The sequence below is a fragment of the Opisthocomus hoazin genome, chromosome 9 (genome assembly GCF_030867145.1).
Source record: "Opisthocomus hoazin isolate bOpiHoa1 chromosome 9, bOpiHoa1.hap1, whole genome shotgun sequence".
NCBI lineage: Eukaryota > Metazoa > Chordata > Aves > Opisthocomiformes > Opisthocomidae > Opisthocomus > Opisthocomus hoazin.
Genome location: NC_134422.1, coordinates 27863100 through 27883819, shown reverse-complemented (window position 1 = coordinate 27883819; position 20720 = coordinate 27863100). Strand labels below are relative to the sequence as shown.

Here is a 20720-nt window from a genome sequence, read left to right as displayed (position 1 = left end):
GTCATTTGTCTAAGCTTAGATCTTAAAAACCTCTGGCGATGTAAATCCACTGCCTCCTTACGCACACTTTCTTCACAGCTAGGTACTCCTCCTGTCTAAATTTGGTCTTTGTTATGGCAATTTAAGTTGCTCTCGATAACCACCAGACAGGACTAGCAAGAATTTTCTTATTTCCTTTGCAGCAACTTTCTTCTCTGTCCAAAGATTACTCTTTCTTTCTTTCCTTTGATCTGTATTCTTTCCAGCTAGCCCATGTCACTTTGCAGCGTTGTACTTAAAACTGGACAAGGTACTCCAGTTGGCCTTTACTAGTGCTGAACTGAATGGGATGGCTTTATATACCATGTCTCCAATACCTCTTTTTTTTTTTTTTCTTTTTTTAAATACATCCCCCTATTGTGATCGCTGTTGTATTTATTTCTCTTGCTGTGGCCTCGTATTGCTGATTCCTGGAAAGCACATGATGCTCAGAGTGGCTACACCTTTTCTGAAGAATGCTCCTCATCCAGTCTTTTTCTCCCCGTGGATCTGTGCAGCTGATTATGCCTACTAAAGTGCTGTGCCTTGCAGTTCCTGTTATTAAATTACTTGCTATTTTTAAGGTCACTTCCTATATTTGCCCACATCAGTTTGCATTCTAGTCCTGTCCTCCAATGTGCCTATAACTCCTTCCTCCCCGCTGCCACCTGCAAATGCAGTATCTATATGGTCTAGTCCAGTATCCACATCAGTAATGGACCCACCAATTACTAATGACTGCAGGATGGTCCTCAAAAGACCCTCTCTACAAATTCTTCCAACCTGAAAGTGACCCACTGGTAACCACAGGTCATCATGGTGTTTCATCAAGGCAATCCCTCCCTTCCTTCATTTCTGAAAGTGATGCTTGCAGTAGCAGTTTTAACACTGTCAACTAAATCTGCATCTGAGTTCCTAAATGATCTGGCCAGTCTGTTTTACAGTAAGTGCTATAAAATTAACAACAGCTTCCGCCGCAGTTCGGAACTAGGTAACAGTATAGTGCACCCTCTGCACAGGGAAAATTAATCCAAATTAATGCAAGCAGGCTAGGACTCGTTTATCACAAGCAGTTACTGGCTCAAAGTAAGGCACCAATTTAAAGTTGCAGCATAGTTCTTGGCTACCTTTACAGTATGCACGCTCCTGTCCTAGACGGCACCTGCATAGCCTTGCTCCTGCCGACTTCGCCCTGAACTCTGAAAATGGGCGCAAAGTATTTTTCATTAAATCTGTACTACCTGTTTCAAAATGTTCCACATCTATGCAAATCCTAGTTACACCAGATCCAGGAAATCTCCACACATCAGTTTTACATGAAGTAGTCAATTCATGTTAAATAAAGGATTTAATGTAGATTAGATGATTCTCTTGTATTTGCACTTTGTTAATTTGAATTAAAATTAGGTATACCAAGTCTGTGAAAGTAAAGATGAAATCTAAGAAGAGTAACATACACACAGACAAATCATTCTGATGGGGAAGCATTCAGTGTGCTAGGACCCTGCCATACATACTGTTCATCACAAACTAAATACGACAGGCTGGCCGTGGTGAGCAATGCACAGTTTGAGTGTAAAAAGAAATATATATATACATGGCATATTTTAATCAGTTTTATCACAGAGCCTGAAGGGCCTTTGTACAGTTATACAAATGCATATTTGAAAAGTAGATTTCTCCTTAAGTCTAAGGACACATTACTTTGAGGTTTTTACAGATTTTGCAAAATAATGTTTAAAGAAATGTTTAAAAAAATGGTCTGGCTTGGACTCTTCCATTGTTTCCAGATAAAACTTAAGACATAATGAGGGTCAGGTCTCTAACACCAGTAGCTGAGTGAAAAGCATTTGAACTATTTCTACAACTCTAGAGTAGCTAGACAGTCATGATCTTGTTTTTTTTTCATTTTGACAGTAATGCTAATGAAAACTGGTGAAAGATTTACATGACCTTTTGACTAACACACATTTAAGAGCATGTACGATAGCACTGCGGACACTGCCTACACAAGTGCCCCACCTGCAAATCTGCAGGCATAAAAACTTATTCCCGTGAGTAGATATGTTGATTTGTGTTGGGTAACCCTTTCTTAATTATGCCACTGAGATTATCTGCATGAGAAATTTACTGTGTGGGGGTTGGTAAAAAACTTGGTTTATAGCTTGCAAGAGGTCGATATCAGCACAGGGAAAAAAAAAAACAACTTGAGGCATTTTGAGTTAGCGGATCTGTCACCTGCTCTCAACTGAAAAGAAAGTAATTTAAATATTGTCACAATTCAGTACATTCAGGAGTTACACAGTCTTCCACTGTTGCATTTTTTTAATAAAAGCATGTTAAGTAACAGTGCATTCTAGCTCTACTTAGCACTTAAATGTTTTACTGAAATGCCTTTCTAAATTTGCTTCATCCCTACTCCTTAAGCAGTTTCACTGACTACTGGCAAACACAGTAACAGCCACTCTGCACACAGAAGGATGGCAGAATCCGGCTGTCACTACAAATGGACAGAAATACAAAAATACCAGACTTCTGGCTGCTGTGCTAAATTATACCACTCCTTCCTACTCTGACCTAGACTATACTCTTCTGGTAAGAAAAAAGGAAGGAAGAAAGAGAATGGAAGAAAATGCTTAGTAGAAATAATTCTAGATAAATCAAGGCTATCAGCAGATAAACATATCTTTAAATCACTGCGAGCCACTGATTTACGTTCAGCAACTAACGATGAAGGAATTGCTTCAGAAGGAACTGCAGGACTATGTTCAGAGCTGGATAATACTAAAAAGCAGTACTTCAATATTCACTTGAGAGCTACTTCAAACATGTTCTTAGAGGAGTTGTGACCCCTCTTCATTGTATTTTTGTAACTGCATCTGCAAATTTCTGTATAGGGAAGGAAGTGTTAGAAATAATCATGTGGGTTTGTGTTCTCAGAACCATCTTGCAAACTTCAGCTCTCTTTTCTTGTAGCGTGCATTTATTGCACTCGGCGGTGAGAAAGTGCTGGGCAGGGAGAGACAATAAAAAATATAATGCAACTATCAGAAGATACATTATCAAGTAGAGTTTGGGTGATGTTTTTTAGATTTTGCTCATTCAGCTTCGGCACAGGCATTTTTTCACGTACTCTTAGTATACTGTCTCTTACATAACTTCATCAACTTCTCCTCCTATAGGGAACTACTTAGTGTTCACAGTTGGGGTTTTCACTGCAGAGGTGAAAACAAGCAAAACTGACATCTTTTTTCTTTCTCAGTGAGACTCAGGATTTAGCAATATGAAGACATTTGCCCAATAAGAAACTTACAGAATAAACACGAAACTGGGGGACTGCCATTGACCTGAAAAGTCAACAGTTTGTCTGGAAAAGAACCGTAGTACATGTGAAGACTTGAGCACACATTTGTGCTACTGTATAGGGGCCTGGTGTTTGACTGCATTCAGAATATTCTTCCTCCTACTGATTTCAAAAAAGCAACAGAACTAACACCTGGCTTTGACAAAGGAGAGATGGAAACTTACTACATTTGAGAGACAAAGGAATGGATTGACTTATTCATACCCTGGTGTGTCTGACAAAATGCTTTGTGTGAACAATGCCTACTCTGGCAGGAGGGACGAAAAATCCAGCAGAGTTAGTCTGAATCACCTATTTAAACCATTTAAGCAAACTTGGATGATCCCCTCCCGCCCCGGGTAGGACCATGGAGTAATCACACGAATCTGCTTCACTTTCTGACTGGAGTAGTCACCTCCACGGCAGAACTGGAGCAAACCACAGCTGTGCAGTAACATCTTCAACAGGCACAACTGTTTGCAGAGCAAACATTTGCCTATAATCTTACTGTAGATAGAGTACGTTAAGAAAAGGAAGGCTTCTACCAGCTTAGCTCAAATCCAGCACTAGCTCTGCACGTGGCAGAGCCTGCATCACCAGCACAATTGTTCATTGCTCCTCATTGTTTCAGACAGCTCAATTGAAAGAGCTTAAATTGCTGGTCTGAAGAATACCTTCACAATATTACTTTAAATACATACTGCAATGCTTCCCCACTGATGGGGTAATAACCACAGTGAGACAGTTACAAACATCTGGATTCATGGGTCCATAACTAAACCAGTAATAGCAGTCGTCTGCCAGGGCTTTGCAGGCATTTTTCTTTGTGTCAAATTCCAGACTGTGGGGTCGGGCTGGCAACACTCTGCAGCGCAGAATTAGCCCAAGATGTGGCAGTAATGAAAGGGACAAATGCAGTCCTCAGGAAGCAGAAGAATCCTATATTAAAACAAAACCCCTACATGTCTTGTTCCCGTTGTGCTCAGTACACATACTTTGGAGTGTTATTTTAAAATCAGTAGTTTTAAAATGAACTACTTGTAAATTATCAACCTACTTGCCAGCCTAGGAGAGGCTACAAACAGTAAAATCGTCAGCTGCTAGCTTTTGTAGTGTCGCTCAGGCAATCACATTAGTATATACTGGCATACAAGGCCTGAAAATAAATAGTAATCGAGACAGTAATCCCTATTAGGGAAAATCTTTCCAAGAGACCTACCAGGTCAGGCACTCACTAGCTAGAGGATGAGACAGAGTTGTCTCTCTGTCCAGGCACGTTTTTTCTCGGGCCTTTCTTCTTCTTTTTTTTATTTTAACCACTTGTTTTCAGATGTCTGATCTTTAATTTAACAAAGAGAAGAGACTAACACTGAACAGACTATAAAATGTTAAAACTCTCCCACTTCCATGGGAAAGATGCACTATCTTAACTCCCCTCTTTTTAAACCTCATGAATTAAGCTCTGAGTGGATACACCAATTCTGGTGTTTGCTTTCATTTCCTACAAAGTTTATACCAAACTGGATTTGTTGTAAAATGGGTTATAAACTATAAACTAAGCTGGCACAGGTGTTACTAAATTTATTTAATACTGGGTTGAACTTTGAAAACTTTCCCACGAAGATGAACAATGATTAATTTTGGAATGGAAACGAGCAGGAGTGAGGAAAGAAAGACAGGGAGTACATATACTTGCTATTGTGGATCAGCAGAGCAGCCAGGAACAGCTAAAGGAAGCTGCTATAAATCACAGTACCCCTGGGAACGGCCTCACTTGCGCCAGCCCTAAAATCCAGGCAGCACAAGGAGTGCCGGAGCCAGCTGCACCCTGCTCCACCTGAGCTGCAGCCTCCCCGTCAGGCAGGTCAGAGCACCAGCCTCGGATATACCCTTAATTATAGAGCAGTGACCTCTGATCTAAGCAGTTTTATGCCATGAACTGAAAATAGTTATTCCAGATATGTCAAACCTATTTAAGAGCATCTCTGCAGCCCAGATTTACCACGCGTTACATGCAAGATCTTTGCGGCATTTTCCTGCGAATGTATAGCGGTGGGGTTTGGCATGCTTCCATACCTTGAAGTACGTACGAGTGCTTGGCCACGGTTTGAAATTGAGCTGCCTAGGAGCAATAGGGCCAAGAACTTTTTTAGCTTTGCTTTATGCTATTAAAAGCACAAAAGAAATTAAATACAGCACACTGCACCAAGTAGCACAGCTTTGAGTTAAGCCAGCAAAAGCAAGAAAAAGCAGGATCAGACACCTGTGTCCTCAGTTTACCTATCTGTCCTAGTGCTGCGGTGCAGGCTGGACAGTTACTGACTCGCTTCAGGCGCTTCTGTTGGACCAGAGAAAACATGAGGAGAAAGCAGCACTTAATTTCCCTTCAACATCTTTAGTGGCTTAAGAGCAAATCTAATTTTATTGTTTTCGATGTTTTACGTTTCTTGGAAACCACACCGAAATCACAGGAATTCAGAGTATTACTGTATGTTAAAGAGTAAAGCTACCAGCATAAAAGTTTTATACTTGGTACCCCCAAGATGCAGGCTGTATTTACTGCTCACAAACACAACAAGGTGATGCATGACAACGTGATCTTTCTAATAGTTTGTTGTCCAAATAACAGAACCAGAAATCAACCTCTACTGTCAAGACAAGCAAGCAAAAAAATGCTATTTAGAGGTTTTTAGGATGTTTGTCATTCTGCTATCCCAGTGCCTAAAATAGAAGTTAATGTGCAGCCCAGGCCTGCTCAGCATACCCAGGAACGGGGATCTCTTGGGGCTCTGGCCTTTTTACAAAACAGATGTTATAGCTCTAGATGTGACTGTGGGAAATTTAACTGCTGAGGAAACCTACACCTCTTTTGCACAAGAATCACAGCGCAGTCGGTGTCATTTTGAAGTAGGTAAATCAGCCTCAGATCACTCCAGTGGAGCGACTCCACGTGCAGTTACACTGGCAGGTGAGAAGTGGCAGCAGCCATCAGGGTTTAACACCACACGGGAGAGTTCAACATGCTATTCGGTATTTGTCCTGTATCCTGTTGAAGTAACATTTATTGTTTTATATGTGCCATTATCGTATGTTAAAAACTGCTAATTTTTTATCACTCATGTAACTGAGTAACCAGAAAGACTATCAACGTCCAAGAGTTGGTTGGCAGTTGTATTCTTGTGAAGCGTGCAACATGTGGACTGCAAATGATAAGGGTGTGCTCTAGAACTAGGAGAAGAAACAACTTTGCATGAAGAAATCTGTTTGGGAGAACTTATGATACAAGGTTTTTTGTTTTTAAAGCATGTGTGAATATGCCCAAGCTGTACAGGATTCAAAATGTTTTTTTAGAAATTCTTTTTCTTTTACAAGAAATGTTAATAAGTAGCGTTCTGCTGCTTGTTGCATGACGAGCAATGAAGAGGAGTCATATGCCTGCTGTGCCAGTCTGTTGCCTAATCTGTCCTACTACACCCTATAAGAAAGTGTGTTACGAGCTTCAACTGCTCTGCACAAAACACACAGCTGCATTTACCTCCTGATACCAGAGAGGCTCCTTCTAACAAGTCAATTCCAATGTAACGATAATCCTTCGGGCACCGAAACTCTGTTCAAACCGTTCAGCCTAAAAACCCAGAATTTCTGCTACAGAAGCCAGTATCTCTTGTAGCTATTTTTTCATTTTGCAAAAGGTAAAAATGCACTCATCATACAGTTGCTATTGAGCAAAAGGGTTAAATTCCCCTTAAAAAATACTTATGGGAACAGAAGCACTGGCTTCCTCTCTGGCAAAATAATAATCTTTTCCCCTTTGCTCTGTAGGAGAGAAACTTGAATAATTTTACACACATTGGGGGGTTTTCATCATTCTCAACAGCATTCCTGGGCATCTGGTAGTACCAGTTCACAAGAAACTCTCTGCAATACTCTCGTGCTAATACGAGAGGAACACGCTTTCCCAAGGAGCCAAACATCAGACAGCACTGGACAGTGCGAGTGGGGAGACTTCTCTTTCTAAAAGCCAAGCTGTAACTCGCTGTACCCGAAACTGCTACAATTATCTTTTCAGCAACTATAAGGCAAAGTGGTGGTGTCCCATTGTATCTAAATACTTTCTCTTCTACCCCGCCCCCTTTGAGGGTCCAAGTATAAAGTGCATGACCAACGCAGAACTAGATCCCAGTAATTTATTAGGAGTTCTTTAAAAACCAATCAAAACAAAAACACCCAACCCAAACCCAGATGACACTGGCTCTCTCGACAGAGTTTGCCTCTAGTGAAGAGGGAGGGCCACTGACCCTGCCTGCACACACATCAGACTGCCTAGGCAATCCACAGCACAGCCCTCGGGGTAAGACACCTCCACCACAAATTCAATACAACACAGCTCTGGTTAGGCCCTGCTCTCACGGACTAGTCAGACAGCAGAATAACTTGCATGCTACTGAAGTCGCAAGACCTGCACCGAACCTTTCCAACTATTCAAAAATCCAAACAATTCCAACATAAAGTCAGAAAGCACCACGCATTTTTTAAAATGTGTACAAGGCTCGCTGTTACACACGAGCTATTAATCTGAAGATACCTTGCAGTCAGGAATCTTCCTGAGATGCATCAGATGAAAGCAACATTATTTAAACATAGCTTTACTGCAAATCTGAACACTGGATGCTCACAGCTAATTAGAATTTTTATGCATCCTTTAAACAAACGTAAAACATGCAAAAGATTTGAAGAAATTAGCTAGCTCTGCTACTATTTAACTTTCCCACAGATCAAGCGCTCCATTTACCGTCATTTTATCTAAGACTAAATCACTCAATCTTCCAAGCTTACCATTTCATTTTCTAAAACCTAACAGAAGTGTCTCCCAAGTTGGGAACTTCCTTAAAGATACTATCAAGAGGCTACAACTTTGATCAACACACACATAAAATTAAAGGCCATACGTCAGCTTACCTAACTGTTAAGCAACATACTAAGAGAATCACATATGGTTCTTTACCTTTACTTCAGAACAAAGTGATAACTCTATAAACACGGCCCTCAAAAAGCCAGTTCAAACTACATGCAGACATTAAGTTAAAAGCTTCAGCATATCTTCAAGTTCACACAATTCATGTTTCACAAAGGCAGTGACCAGCTACGAGAACCAAACTGAATGCACTTTGCTAGGCACATCAGTCACTAACGACTATGCCTCCAACACGCAGACAAAACAGCAAACTTCCGTATCAAACCTTCCCTATGCTTGTTTAATCTCCTGTACGCAATTTCTGTCTAACAATCACCGGCCGTAAACACCGAGTTTCCCATTTGCTAGCCTGCGCATGCTAATCTCCTACCACCGTCCAAAATTTAAGAAGCTGTTACATACCTGCAGTTAGGAGGAGGATCAAGGGTTATTTCAGCTAGCTCCTTCTGGATTCTGTTGGTGAAATGAGAACAGACACAAAGCAGTGAGATAGTCTATAGAATAAATCAGGGAATTACACTGCCCTCTACCACCATGCAGTTAAATGCAAGATTGGCTTTGCCTTCAGTAATGCTAACATGGCTGCTTCCTCTTTGTTCTCAGAGGCATAACCCAAATCCCACAGCTGAGAAACTTTGCAGCTTTTTTCCTGCTCCACGCGGTACGTAAACAGAACGCTTACAACCGAGCTGGGTAGAAATATCCCACGAGTATTCAGAAAAGTAACTCTTTTTCACATCCAAGCACTTTTTGCCAGAGAGATTTTCTTTCCAAGCTAATATGCAAATGAGGCGGGGGGGGCTGCCCAGGCAGATGTGACAATGACTTCAAGCCCGAGCCACAGACCTGTGGCTGAGGCTGCAGGAGCCAGCCGCACCGGCGGCAGGCACAACCCCTTCCACGATATTTTACCTACTACTTTGCAGTGTGTTTAAAAAGTGGATTTGCAGATCTGCACGGCTGTCTCTGTTACTGGAATAATCTCTCCACATCAGCTTTGCTGCTCTCCACACCTTCTGCTGCCTCGCCTCCCCCAACCTTATCGAGTAGCTGCATTTATACGATAAAAAGTGATACAAGAACTTGAAATAATCTGTGCTTGGCTTTACTCTACTACAAACACTCCCAAGGGGTTTAGATCAAGAAGAGGAATACCAAAAACTTTTTGTCAATCTAATAGTTTATTCAGGTATGTAAGAGGTGTAATTTCAAAAGACGCATGGTAAATGCCTCTTAAAAACATCAGATAAGACTTCCCTTCAGCAGAGGACCGATAGAGCCAGACCGTGAATTTCACACGAATAGCAAGTGTCAAAATACGAGCTAACAGAAACCGCACCGCACGCCCTTGCACAGCTACCAGTACCAGTGCCAGCCAGACTCCCGAACTATTTGAGATGGACGGAATGAGACTTGCAACAATTCAGTGAAACAAAGGCAAGGGGGGAAAACTCAGTCTCACAAGCCTGCATCTCAGGGTTTTCAGAAAAGATACGTAGCAACAAACTACAAAGCCTACATAGCATTTCCAGAACTCCTCTCTCTTCAGCCAGTCCTATCTCAAAGGGTTTCTTCAACAAGCTCAAAAGTCATCAAAAGCCACCCCGTCATACTCTGCAGCAATTTTAGCACATTTCAAAGACTATTTACTGAATTTAAGTCCAATACAAAAATATCAAAGTGTTCCTCAAAGTTTGAACTATTCGAGTATTCGCGCTGAGTAAGAAAAACTTGAAGTAACCACAGCTACTCTACAGCTTTTCTTGCTGCAGGATATTTGTAAACATTCGTAAAGAAAAGCAACTCCAGGGAAAGGACTGGGAAGTTCTGTTTCCTCCCCGAAGACCACTGGAACCAAGGGATTTGGAGTTATTTCACACAGCTGAACTTTCAGAAAGTTATCAGAGCGCATATCTTGAGAGCTGGACTGCCAGTTAACCTCATATGCAAATAAAAATGCAACAGACACAGCTAAACAAGGTTTCTGAAGATCTGGATACGTAAAGGTAGAGGCTCCCTGTAGCACCCCATGGTTTCAATCTGCAGATCCTAAGGGAGAAAACTCGCCAAAGTTTCTCCTGAAAGAACTGCAGAGCGGGCCCACTACTCCAAGGTACGTAAGGCTCTCCCACACGCTGACACAAAAAGCTAGTCACAAGGCCCACAGAAGCCACTGGGGTTTCATGACTTGTTTAATTAAAGAGCATTGCTCGTCACCCGTCTACAGACCATAATAAAATACACCAGGAGGACTCCACCCTACACCGATCAGGCAGGGAAACCTAACTCTGAAAAAGACATTTGAAGCCGACATCCTCGCGTGCGCTTTTGCGAACACGGAACACGTCCAGGTGCCCCCCCAGCCAGCCTGCGAGCTACCCCGTCCCCAAACCGCTCCTCAGATGAGGCGTGACAAGTCTGCGTCATTACTATCCCAACGAGACTTGGATTAACGAAGGTACTGCCCGGCAGGCTCCCGTACTACACAAGTTGGTACGTCACTGGTTCCCACACAGCTTTGCGAGAAGAACCCCTCTGCCTTGAAACGCGCAATGCGAGTGCGGTGACCCAAAACACTGTCCAAAACGACAGAGGAAGGTCCCGCTCTGCCCTTTACCTTTTCGCACTCGTGGACAGCTTAGCAGTGGTTTTGCTGGACAGTTTGGTGTTCTTCTTCTGCTGGGTGGCAGAGGGTTTTCGCTCTTCTGGCTCTTCGGGTTCGGGGGCAGGCGGATCCCTCTGATCGGCATCTGAACTACCGCTGCTGGTACTGGGACTTTCATCGTCTGACCTCTGCCTATCACTGGACATCGTGGGGAACTTCTTTTGGGGGGAAGGAGGAGAGAGGAGGCAGAGTTAACACAACAGGCAGGACTCTCTCTCGCCATCCCCCGAGCTCCAGAGAATGCCTGAATCGGTGACAACTCCGTTTCACTGAAAAATTAACTGAAATATACTTCTTTGTCTCGTCCCCAAGGGCTGAAGTTTGACAGCTACGGAGCAATATTTACACTTCCGAAAATACAGATATTTCCAATTTTTAAACCCACTCGCATTTTTTTCATACTTTAAACAATATGCCAATTGTCGACTTTGTTCTTCGGCATGAGACAGATTTAGCAGGGTACTTAGGCAATGAACATTAATAACTTATGACACATTGTAAATAACAGACCTCACTGAAAATGTTTTTTAAAAAGTCACTAATACCCTGTAAATATTTACACTGGAGCAGAGCATTTTATTGGGTCCAAACGCCAGATCCCCCCCTCTCCCCCTCTCTCCGAGAAAACGAATTGCCAATAACACTTGGGTTGGTTTCAGATGGAAATGTACACTTGCTCTGTGCATTTAAAGGGCTGGGCTGACGGGGGAGGGGGGGAAGAACGAGGGATTTTTTTGTTGTTGATGTCGGTGTGGGTTGTTTTTTTTTTTTTTTTTTTTAAAGGGGAAAACCCCCCCGACGCATTTAAAGCCGCTCGGGCGGCAGCAGCCCCGGGTATTTACATGGCCAGCAGCGAGCACCGCATTCGGCCGCCACGGAGCTGCCGGAGGGGGAAGAAGCATAATTCAAACTGCACCTCCTGCGCGGCTCTCCCCGCCGCCGCTCCCCGCGCAGCTCCGCCAGCCAGACCGACATTTTTCCGCCGACCGGGGAGGCGGGGGGGGGGGGAGGAGGGGGCTGCCCCGGCGGCCGGGGGGGCCGAGGAGGAGCGCGGCGGGGAGCTGCGGCAGGGCTGGAGGCGGCCGCCCGGCCGCGCTTTGTGGGGAGAGCCCGGCTCGGCTCGGCTCGGCTCGGCTCGGCTCGGCGCGGCGGGCGGCGGCGGCTCGCCCGGCCCCGCACCGCACCGCACCGTGCGTGTGCGCCAAGTGAGGCGTGAACTCGGGCCGGCTCCGCGCCCCCGGCCGCCGCCAGGCAGCGAGCGCCGAAAACAAGAACAAAGCTCCTCTACCAGCCCCCCCCGCCTCCTCCTCCCCTCCTCCCCCCACCGCGCTCGCCCAGCCGCCGCGGCAGCCGCCTCGCCCGCCGCTCCCTTACCTTCGCCGGCGTCCTGTCCCGCTGCTGGGTCGGAGGGGCGGGATGGCGGGGGGCCGGGCCGGGCCCGCGGCGCCCGAGGAGGGTACGGAGGCGGCCGGGGGGCTATACGGCGGCGGCGGCGGCTCTGTGGCCGGGCGGTGTGGAACATTGAGAGCCGGAGCAGGGGGGGACGGGGGGAGGCGCGGTGCGGCCCCGCGGCCGGCGGGTGGCGCTGGCGGGCCCCGCTCTGCGGCGCGGGCTCCCGCGGCGGGCCGGGGGGCCGGGGCGGGGGGCGGCGGGCGGGCGCGCGCCGGCGGGGGCGGGGGCACCGGCCGCCCCCAGCCGCCGGCCTCCCGCCCCCGCCCGGCCCCCGCCGGCGGAGCTCCGGGGGGGAGGGTGGAGGAGAGAGGGCGCTCGCTCCCGCCTGGCGGCCTGCGGAGCGCGCCCCCCTCCGGGCCGGGCGCGCGCAGGCGCTCTCCCGCGGTGGCCGAGGGCGCGCGCGCTCCAGGCCGGGCAAGGACAAAGCGGCGGCGCGCGCGGGGGGGCGGCCCTCGACGGTCGCTCGGCCCGGCCGCGGCCTCCCGGCGCGCTCCCGCCTCCGGCCCTCCGGCGCTTCCCGGGGCACCGCCGCGGGCTTCGCCAGGCCGATGCCCGCCGCCGGCTGCGCCCCACCGGGGGCCGTGGGGCCTCCGCAGCCTCGGCCTCCTCAGCCGCCACGGCCTCGCGCCTCGCCTCGTGCCCGGCGTCAGGGTGGGGACAGGCGCTGGCAGCGGGACCGCTGGCGGCTGCTCACCCTGCGCCTTCCCCTCCAAAAAACCCCCACTCTTGTCACGTCTTCGGCCTGGCGTGGCGTCTCCGCGGGAGCCCGAGCAGCGGGGCGGCCGCCCCGGCTGTGCCCCCAGCCCGGCCCCGCGCAGGGCCCAGGAGCCCCAGGGTGCTGGGAGAGCCGCCCCACCGTCCCTCACCGCCACCTGCGGGGCTACGAGCAGAAAGAGGAGTTGTTCCTCTGTGAGCAGCCCGTGCCGAGCTCTGAATGCGTGAAAGAGGAGAGGGGACAACCGGTAGCAGTTGCGGTAGGGGTCGCAGGAAGACGTTGTGAGATGGAGATTTAGGGTGTTTCTCCTGGCCCGCCATGGGTGCGCCTTGCTGGTGTGTACTGGAACAGCTTTTCACGCCGTACGCTGTCTGGTAAAAGCAATCCGCCGACTGAAATAACGTAAATATTCCAAACTTGAGCTGATCGCACTGGCAATAAAATCCACTTGTAGAAGATTCATTCTATCTGTAAGAAGTAGATGAGGTAGCGGATAACTGGCTTCGTCAGAGAAGAAACTAACCAGTACTGTGAATGTTTGTGCAATCTACATGAAACCTCAGACTGATGTTGCTGTCCAGCACAAGGGCTTTCGCCTCGATGGCTTTTACCTCAAGGGCTTTCGTTATCAACAGCCTAATGACTTAAAACTTCCGTATTTTCTTAGCTTGTGCAGGATCGAGGGGTCAGAGAGGGTATATTGTGCTCTAGAGGGAATAAACAATTGGTGTGTCAGGGAATACCCTCCTCTGGCTAGCTGAAGTTGAAAAAGATTTGGCTGAAGATTTGGCAAGAGACAGTTGAGTGATGTGATGTGCAGGAATACTGGAGGTTTGTTTGTTAAAGGAGGCTACAGAGAATTCCCAGATCACCACTATAGGCAATTTGCCCCTGAGGTATGCTGTAGAAAATTCCTAGCATAAACAGTATCTGGCATGATGAGCTATCTGGGCATAATTAGTAAAAGGAAAGCATGGCAATATCAAAAATCTATCAGTCAGCACTGGGAGCTTTTTTTTTTTTTGCTTCCCCCCCCCCCATCTGTGGATGATGTTCAAGATAAGGCTTGCTGGAGCTTTGAAAGCCAGGATTAGGTGTTTGAATTTTTATTTTGTTCCAGGTGAAAATTAACACAGGCGTCCAAAAAAAAAAGTACTAGAAGAGTGTGCATCTACAGAATGAAAGTAAATAGGTTGGTCAAGTGTTGCACACCGCATCAGCTACTACATGTTGTGCGGCTTCTGTGGCTTTCAGGATACAAAGTAAAAATAAAGTTATATAAAAATATATAAAGATACATAAAAATATAACAAAGACTAATTGAAAAGCCAGCCTAGATTTTCTTTTTCCCCAGCCTTTTGTACCCTGTTAAAACAGAATTACATCAGCAACGTATAGATTTATTTGAATGAATATTCGTTCATTTGACATCAGGTCTTGAAGGATGACACTTTCTTCTTACGAGGTTGTGTTTTCCTTGGGTAGGTTTGTTATGTTGTCAACCATAGCAAAAATACTGTACTGGGAGGTATGGTACAGTCTGAAGGGGAGGGAGAAATGACGATTTTAATAGACATTGTTACAAAACTACGTATCAAAATCTCTCTCTGGCTTTTTATATCCCTTGTGATTTGACACCAGTGTAATTTTAACTGATGTACCTATTATGAATGTTTTTTCTCTGTCAGTTTATTGGGTGCTTGAACTGTGAAAGGGCAGCTGCTGTTTTAAGTGCAGAGCCTTCCCAAGGACCGTTCAGACTTGTCTGAACAGTCCTGGGCGCTCAGGAGTGGGTGAGGCCTGCATTTTTTTCCCCAATCAGTTGCCTTTGTTGTTTGGGTTTTGGTTTGGTTTTTTTTGGGGTTTTTTTGTTTTTTTTTAACAAGCACTGTTCCCAAAGGCAGTTGATACTTTTTCAGAAGCCCGATGTCTGTTTGGGTATGTCTCCATCCCTCTGCTGTCAGAGCACAGGTATGAAGTTAGTGCCAGCATGCGGAGGTTTAACAGCTGTTTTGGGCTGCACAGACATCTGAAAATATTTTTCTAGGTTTAGGAATTCACAGTTCAGTCTCCTCCATCTGACATGAAATTCTGTGATAGCAAACAACTCAATGCCTGGCACCAGAAGTAGGGTGAAAGGCATTTTCTACTTCTCACAAGACAACTATGTGGGATGGAAAAATCATTGCTTGATCTCCTTGCCCCTACGATTTTAAGGGTGTACGGATGATAAAATAAGGCCAACATATATTTCTCATGATTAAGAGCAGCTCAGCTGAAAATACTGCTTAATGTTTACAGTTGTATACTCCATCTTCTTTATCACAAAATCATTGTTTCCTGACAGTAAACATATCTCCACCTAGCAATTAATCTTTCTGTTCTATGTGTGTTCCCATATCAGGCTATGTTGTTAAAGCACCTGTTGGAGCTCTACCACAACGGCACAGCGAGACAGGCGCAAACTGTGGAACCAGGAAATGAACAAAAATTTTTTTTTTTTTTTTCCAGAAAGTAACGGGGTAAAATTTAGATTGTGTTTTTATTAGTAATTATTGTCATAGTAGCAGCTAGTGCTCCTTGTAAGGTATACCCTGTACAAATATCCAGCGTGTATTTTCCCAAGATAATTAATAATTTTAACAGAGGCCTAGGAAAGTAGATTAGGGAAAAACCTTGGGCCAGAAAGAGAGGTAGTGACTTACAGAGGCGAGTGCAGGAAGCCTGCTGCACAGTCAGTAATTGCAGCTCGTCCTCTTGTGCCTTAAAATCACTACCATAAATAGGATTATTTTTACATTGTGATGCTATAGGTTCATTTGGGTTTATGAATGAAAAACAAGCCCCTAAGAACAATGTTCCTACTATGTTTCAATGAATTTGCATCCTCAAGAATTTACAAAAAAAGCAGAGGTAATCTTTTTGTTCTCAACGAAGAAGTAAAGTAAGCGTGGGAGTGGGTAGGAACCAACCATTAGGAAACCACCTCCCGGTCCCTTTGTCAGCTGGTGTTTAGCCCATCTGTTGGTTTTGTATTGCCACCTTACAAATCCTGGCACGGGAATAGGGTGGAGGAAGGATGGGGAGGGAGTGGGGGGAAGAGATGAAGGCAAGAGCCAGAACACCGCTGTGCTTCAGTTGTTCTTGTCTGAAGAATGGATTTTGGAGGCTGTTGTAGCTCAGCAATAGTCCTGAGACTGCTCCGATGCAGACTGTCCCGAGGCCTGAAACTCGGGATGCTTAGAGGAGTTTTCAGGATGTGTCTACTTTCTCTGGATCCTTATGTGCTCGAGTAAAGCCAGGAAGAGAATTTTACCAACTATATTTTAACACAGGACCTGGCTAGTTAGCCAGGTTTCTTTACAGCGTTGAACATTGCTGAGTCTAAATCCATAGAAAAATACTTAACATATGTTAAAGCACTACAAATAATTAATCTTCCTCGTAATCCCATGAAGTAGATACCAAGTTCTACTGTATGGTATGCATTGTATTTGACAGTTGCTTTTTACACACTAAAAGACTAAATGGTCAGTTGCGTACTGATTTTTAATGGGCAGATTAGCATTAAGCACTTAAAAAACATAACAGGTAAATCCATGTTTTTGCAGCACAAACTCACGTGGAAATGTTTTTATTTCAGTGTTCCCATGGAGTCCTTGTATTCTATTGTGTAAATTCATTCCTTGCATGTGGATTATTCATGCAAGAAAAGACCATAATGGCCCCTTTGCAGTTCCTGTAGTCATTCATATGAATCCAGTGTCTGTGCATGTCAAATGAATATCAGTGCTTTAAAAAAATCCATACTTTTTTTTGTTGAAAGAAGCTTATATTAGCCAGCTTTTAACCTCTATAATTTTCTTTTTACTTGGAAAGCTGTGAGAAAAGTGAGAAAAATTAAATGGAGGAAATTCAGGTAAGGTTGGTCTGTCTACCAGATAATAGCAATTTGTACTTCATAAGGGTATTTCCCTCTATAAATAAGCATTATTTCAGTGAGTATTCATCTGCAAGCAATATCATAAAGAGAATTTCTTTTTCCTTGAAATTTTAGTTGAAAAAGTATCCTTGATGTCTATATACGGGTAGTTTCACCTTGCTTTAACACAGACTTAATTTTTAGTACGGTATCATAAATGTTTGACCATAGTAGAGTAAAATGCAAATACTGGCAGACTTTTACCTGTAGCAAAGTGTGAGAACAATAGGTCTATAAGCAACTTCATAAACTCCATAAAACAATTTTGTGGTGTATATTTGACAGTATTGTGTGTAAATCATAAGTTAGGGAGAACTAGGCTCTACAGATACAACCCTGGCAGACCAGCATTCTCAGGAAACTTTCAGTGTGAGAATCCGTCCCTTCTCTGCACATGGGGCAAAGTAAATAACACTGTCATTCTCGGTGTGTGATATTCTGCTATGAAACTAGTAGCTGTTGTAATGAATGATGTTGAAGGCCTAGTAAATGTCTCATTTCCCTTTTACAAACAGAGATATACCACCCCTAAACCATCTCAGATTAAATTATCTATAAGTACATACACAAGCATATATCTTAGTGCTATTTACAGACTGCTTAGATTGGAAGCCTTTGGCTCCATAAAACCTGTGGCTCCAAAAGACTGAAGTTTGAGTGAAAGCAGAAAGTTAATAGGCTGGTAGTAATAGAGATAATATCCTCATTTATGCCAGCCAGAAGGCAGCAAGATAATTATAAAGTCGCTCACTTGACCGAGTTGAGGTCAGAAAGAAACATACACATGGGGCAGGTATTATTCATAAGATGAATGACTGATGTTTTTAAAAAAAAAAAAAAATTACATGACTAGATCGGTCCGTCCTGAGGGTGTTACTATAAACAAAGGTATCCTGGACAGCTCCTTACTGCTGTAGTCTGGCTAACCTGTTTCCCTGGGGTTAGGTGGGGAAAAGATTTCCTTCCTCACCTTTAGGGCTGGCAACAATTGGCACAAACAGCTTGATCTGGCTTATCAGACACTTGACACATCGGCCCCCAACAGGCTCTTCAGATTCTGGTTTCTGACATCCCATCCGAGAGGAAGGAAGGGATCAGCATTTAAAGAAAATCTTGCAAATCCCTGAGAGCAGTCACACCCTTTAGTGATGAGTCACAGGTGCTTTTTACATTTGCCTGCCTGGAAAGCCCATGACACTTCTGAATGCACCCTAATTATAGAGTAAGGCCCTTACCTATTTCCCATTATCATGTCTGCACTGCATAAAAGGCCAGCTTGGCTGATCGCCTGTTCTACAATAAAGAAGTAATACCTTTTTTTCAGCGTATAAAGATCAGGATTACCAAAGACTCCTGCAGAGTAGCTTTGTGGCATCTTGCTTTTCGACTAGGAACATTACTGTCTGCATTTATCCACTCCCTTTCTGCTGTAGGAGCCCTAACCTCCCACAAAGGGACAGGAAAGACAGGTCAGGGCTGGATCATGATAAATCACCGCTGCAAATAACTGGGCAGGGCTGATCTTCCAGACACTGGACTCCTGAGCTTGCTGGGCAGTCTCTGCAATAGGAGTAGGTGTTGCAACTTCATCAGTCTCTCTTGTACCCTGGTCAGTGGGAGTTGTTCCTGCAGCAGGAGCAGGTGTGTTTCAGGAATGGATCTCCACGGTGGAGGTGAGGACTGAGAGGGGAGGACAGCCCTGGCTGAAGAGCTTCCATATCTTTGCTCTGTTACCTCCACTGCTGGAGTGGTTGTATCAAAGCGGAGAGCTTGGGTGGTGCGCTCTTAAGTAATTGTAGCTAAAGCCATCTCAGATGGGAAGTCACGCCCCGGAGATACACCAGAAAAACTCAAGGGCAGGAATGGATTGAATCCTGCAGGGTAGGTGGAGGGTTTATGTTTGTCGTTGAGCATGTTGAAAGGTTTCTCTGAAGTATTTGAGCGGTAAAGTGGTGCAGGCTTAGAAATGAGCTGCTTTTAGTGTTACAGTCATTTTTATCACCCCCATCTGTGTGATGTCAAGATGAGACTGTCTTCAAGTAGCTCTTTTAGTATCACCAGCCAGAATTCTTTGCCCAGGAAAGAAGTTATGATTAGCAGGTGTGAGACCAGTCTGATTTTAGTCTTGTCCCATGGTTTCAGCAATAAGCTCTTCTTTCAGCTTTTAGTTCTTTTTATAATGAGCATTTCCATTTTACAGTTTTGAGCAACATCCTCCTTCCAAGTGAGAGCTGAACCAGGCTCCCTCCGGCGTCCCTCATTACTGCTAGGCTGGCTGGGTAGTAGCTGATGGATGAGTGTCCTTTTTGGCCAGCCATGTGTGCTGTCTCTACTGCATTCCCAGCAGAGAATGAGAGATCAAGGATGTTCTCCGTACCCCTGCAGAGCACAGCTGCACTGCCGAGTGCAGTTATCCCTCAAGTTGCTTTTGTCTTAAATACCCATTGTGTTATTTCCCTACCTTTACTCACATGTATGTCAACAGGCTGACTGTTGTGTGTTCTAGTGCAGTAATCCCAGCTGCTACTGCAGCGCTTCTTCACAATGCAACATGGCACTGCAGTGCATGCTTCTGCTTACAGTGTTTAATAAATATGTAAATTAACCTGATCTGTCTCTTCAGGTAGGAGAGTTGTATGACTGCACTTGTATATCACTGAATACGCTACTCATGAGGATGGCACAGCGTGGAAGGGCAGGAGCTTGAGGTGGAAGTTTGAAATATAATTAACACAATGAAAGTGTCAGTTGAAGCCTAAGTTTAAAGTGTTTTAGTGTTTCCAACTGGAGTTAAGCTGAAACGATGCTCCTGTGTTCTGCACAACACGGGTGAGGAAGACTAGGAAACGCAAGCTTAATTCGTGCCAGCTCTGCTTGGATCGGTCTAACTGTAGCATTGCCTATTCATACTTGAATTTCCTTTTACTACTGCTTGACTATGTTCTCACTAATATTTAATGTGAATATTAACATACTACGTTTTTAAGAGTGCTTTTTGGTTAAATAAAAATAGAGGAGACCGTACTATGCCAGAACAAATAAGAACATGGTGCTAACTTAAAAACAGCAGAAAAAATATGCCAATGAAGCTGCTTCTACTCATCTAACATCAAAAGATTACTTTACTTTGTACTGTATCCATGATCTTGAAAGCCATGAAAAAATCTCAGGGGTATTCTTATTCCTAAGTTACCTTACGTTGTTTTAATTAATGTGCTAAATAGAGATAATCATTCCTGAGGTCTGCTTATTTTTGTCCCTGTTTCGGCTGTGTATGAGAATGAACTTTTGGCCTTTGCTGTCAGGCTGATCATGGTTTTAAATAGTAATGTTCTTGGTAGTGGACTGTATTAATCTTACTAGTGGAAATTTTAAGATAGGGAACGTCTTGGTCAATGGAATCAAATTCATCTAATTTAGTGCTGAACCAGGACACAGGTATTTAAAGTTAAGTGCTTAATTGCCAGCACATAAACAGGTGTCCAGATTGTTTTTAAAAAAAAAGCTAGTAATTCCCATCAATATTTTACATATGATATCTTCTCATATCCACTATAGATATCTGACGTA

At 44.6% G+C, this 20720-nt stretch overlaps 1 protein-coding gene across 2 annotated transcripts in view; it reads right to left on the bottom strand.

Moving 5' to 3' along the window:
- UBE2E3 (ubiquitin conjugating enzyme E2 E3) overlaps positions 1-12591 on the bottom strand; it is a 58755-nt gene extending 46164 nt beyond the window's left edge. The window contains exons 1-3 of one of the 2 annotated variants that reach the window (XM_075430707.1): positions 12376-12591; positions 10954-11159; positions 8739-8789 (exon numbers count right to left, since the gene is read on the bottom strand). In XM_075430707.1, coding sequence (XP_075286822.1) covers positions 8739-8789; positions 10954-11147 — 245 coding nt within the window. In that variant the 5' untranslated portion in view covers positions 11148-11159; positions 12376-12591. The remainder of the gene's footprint in view (positions 1-8738; positions 8790-10953; positions 11160-12375) is intronic. The other variant, XM_075430708.1, reaches the window with a different exon arrangement.
- Between the last annotated feature and the right edge of the window lie 8129 nt (positions 12592-20720).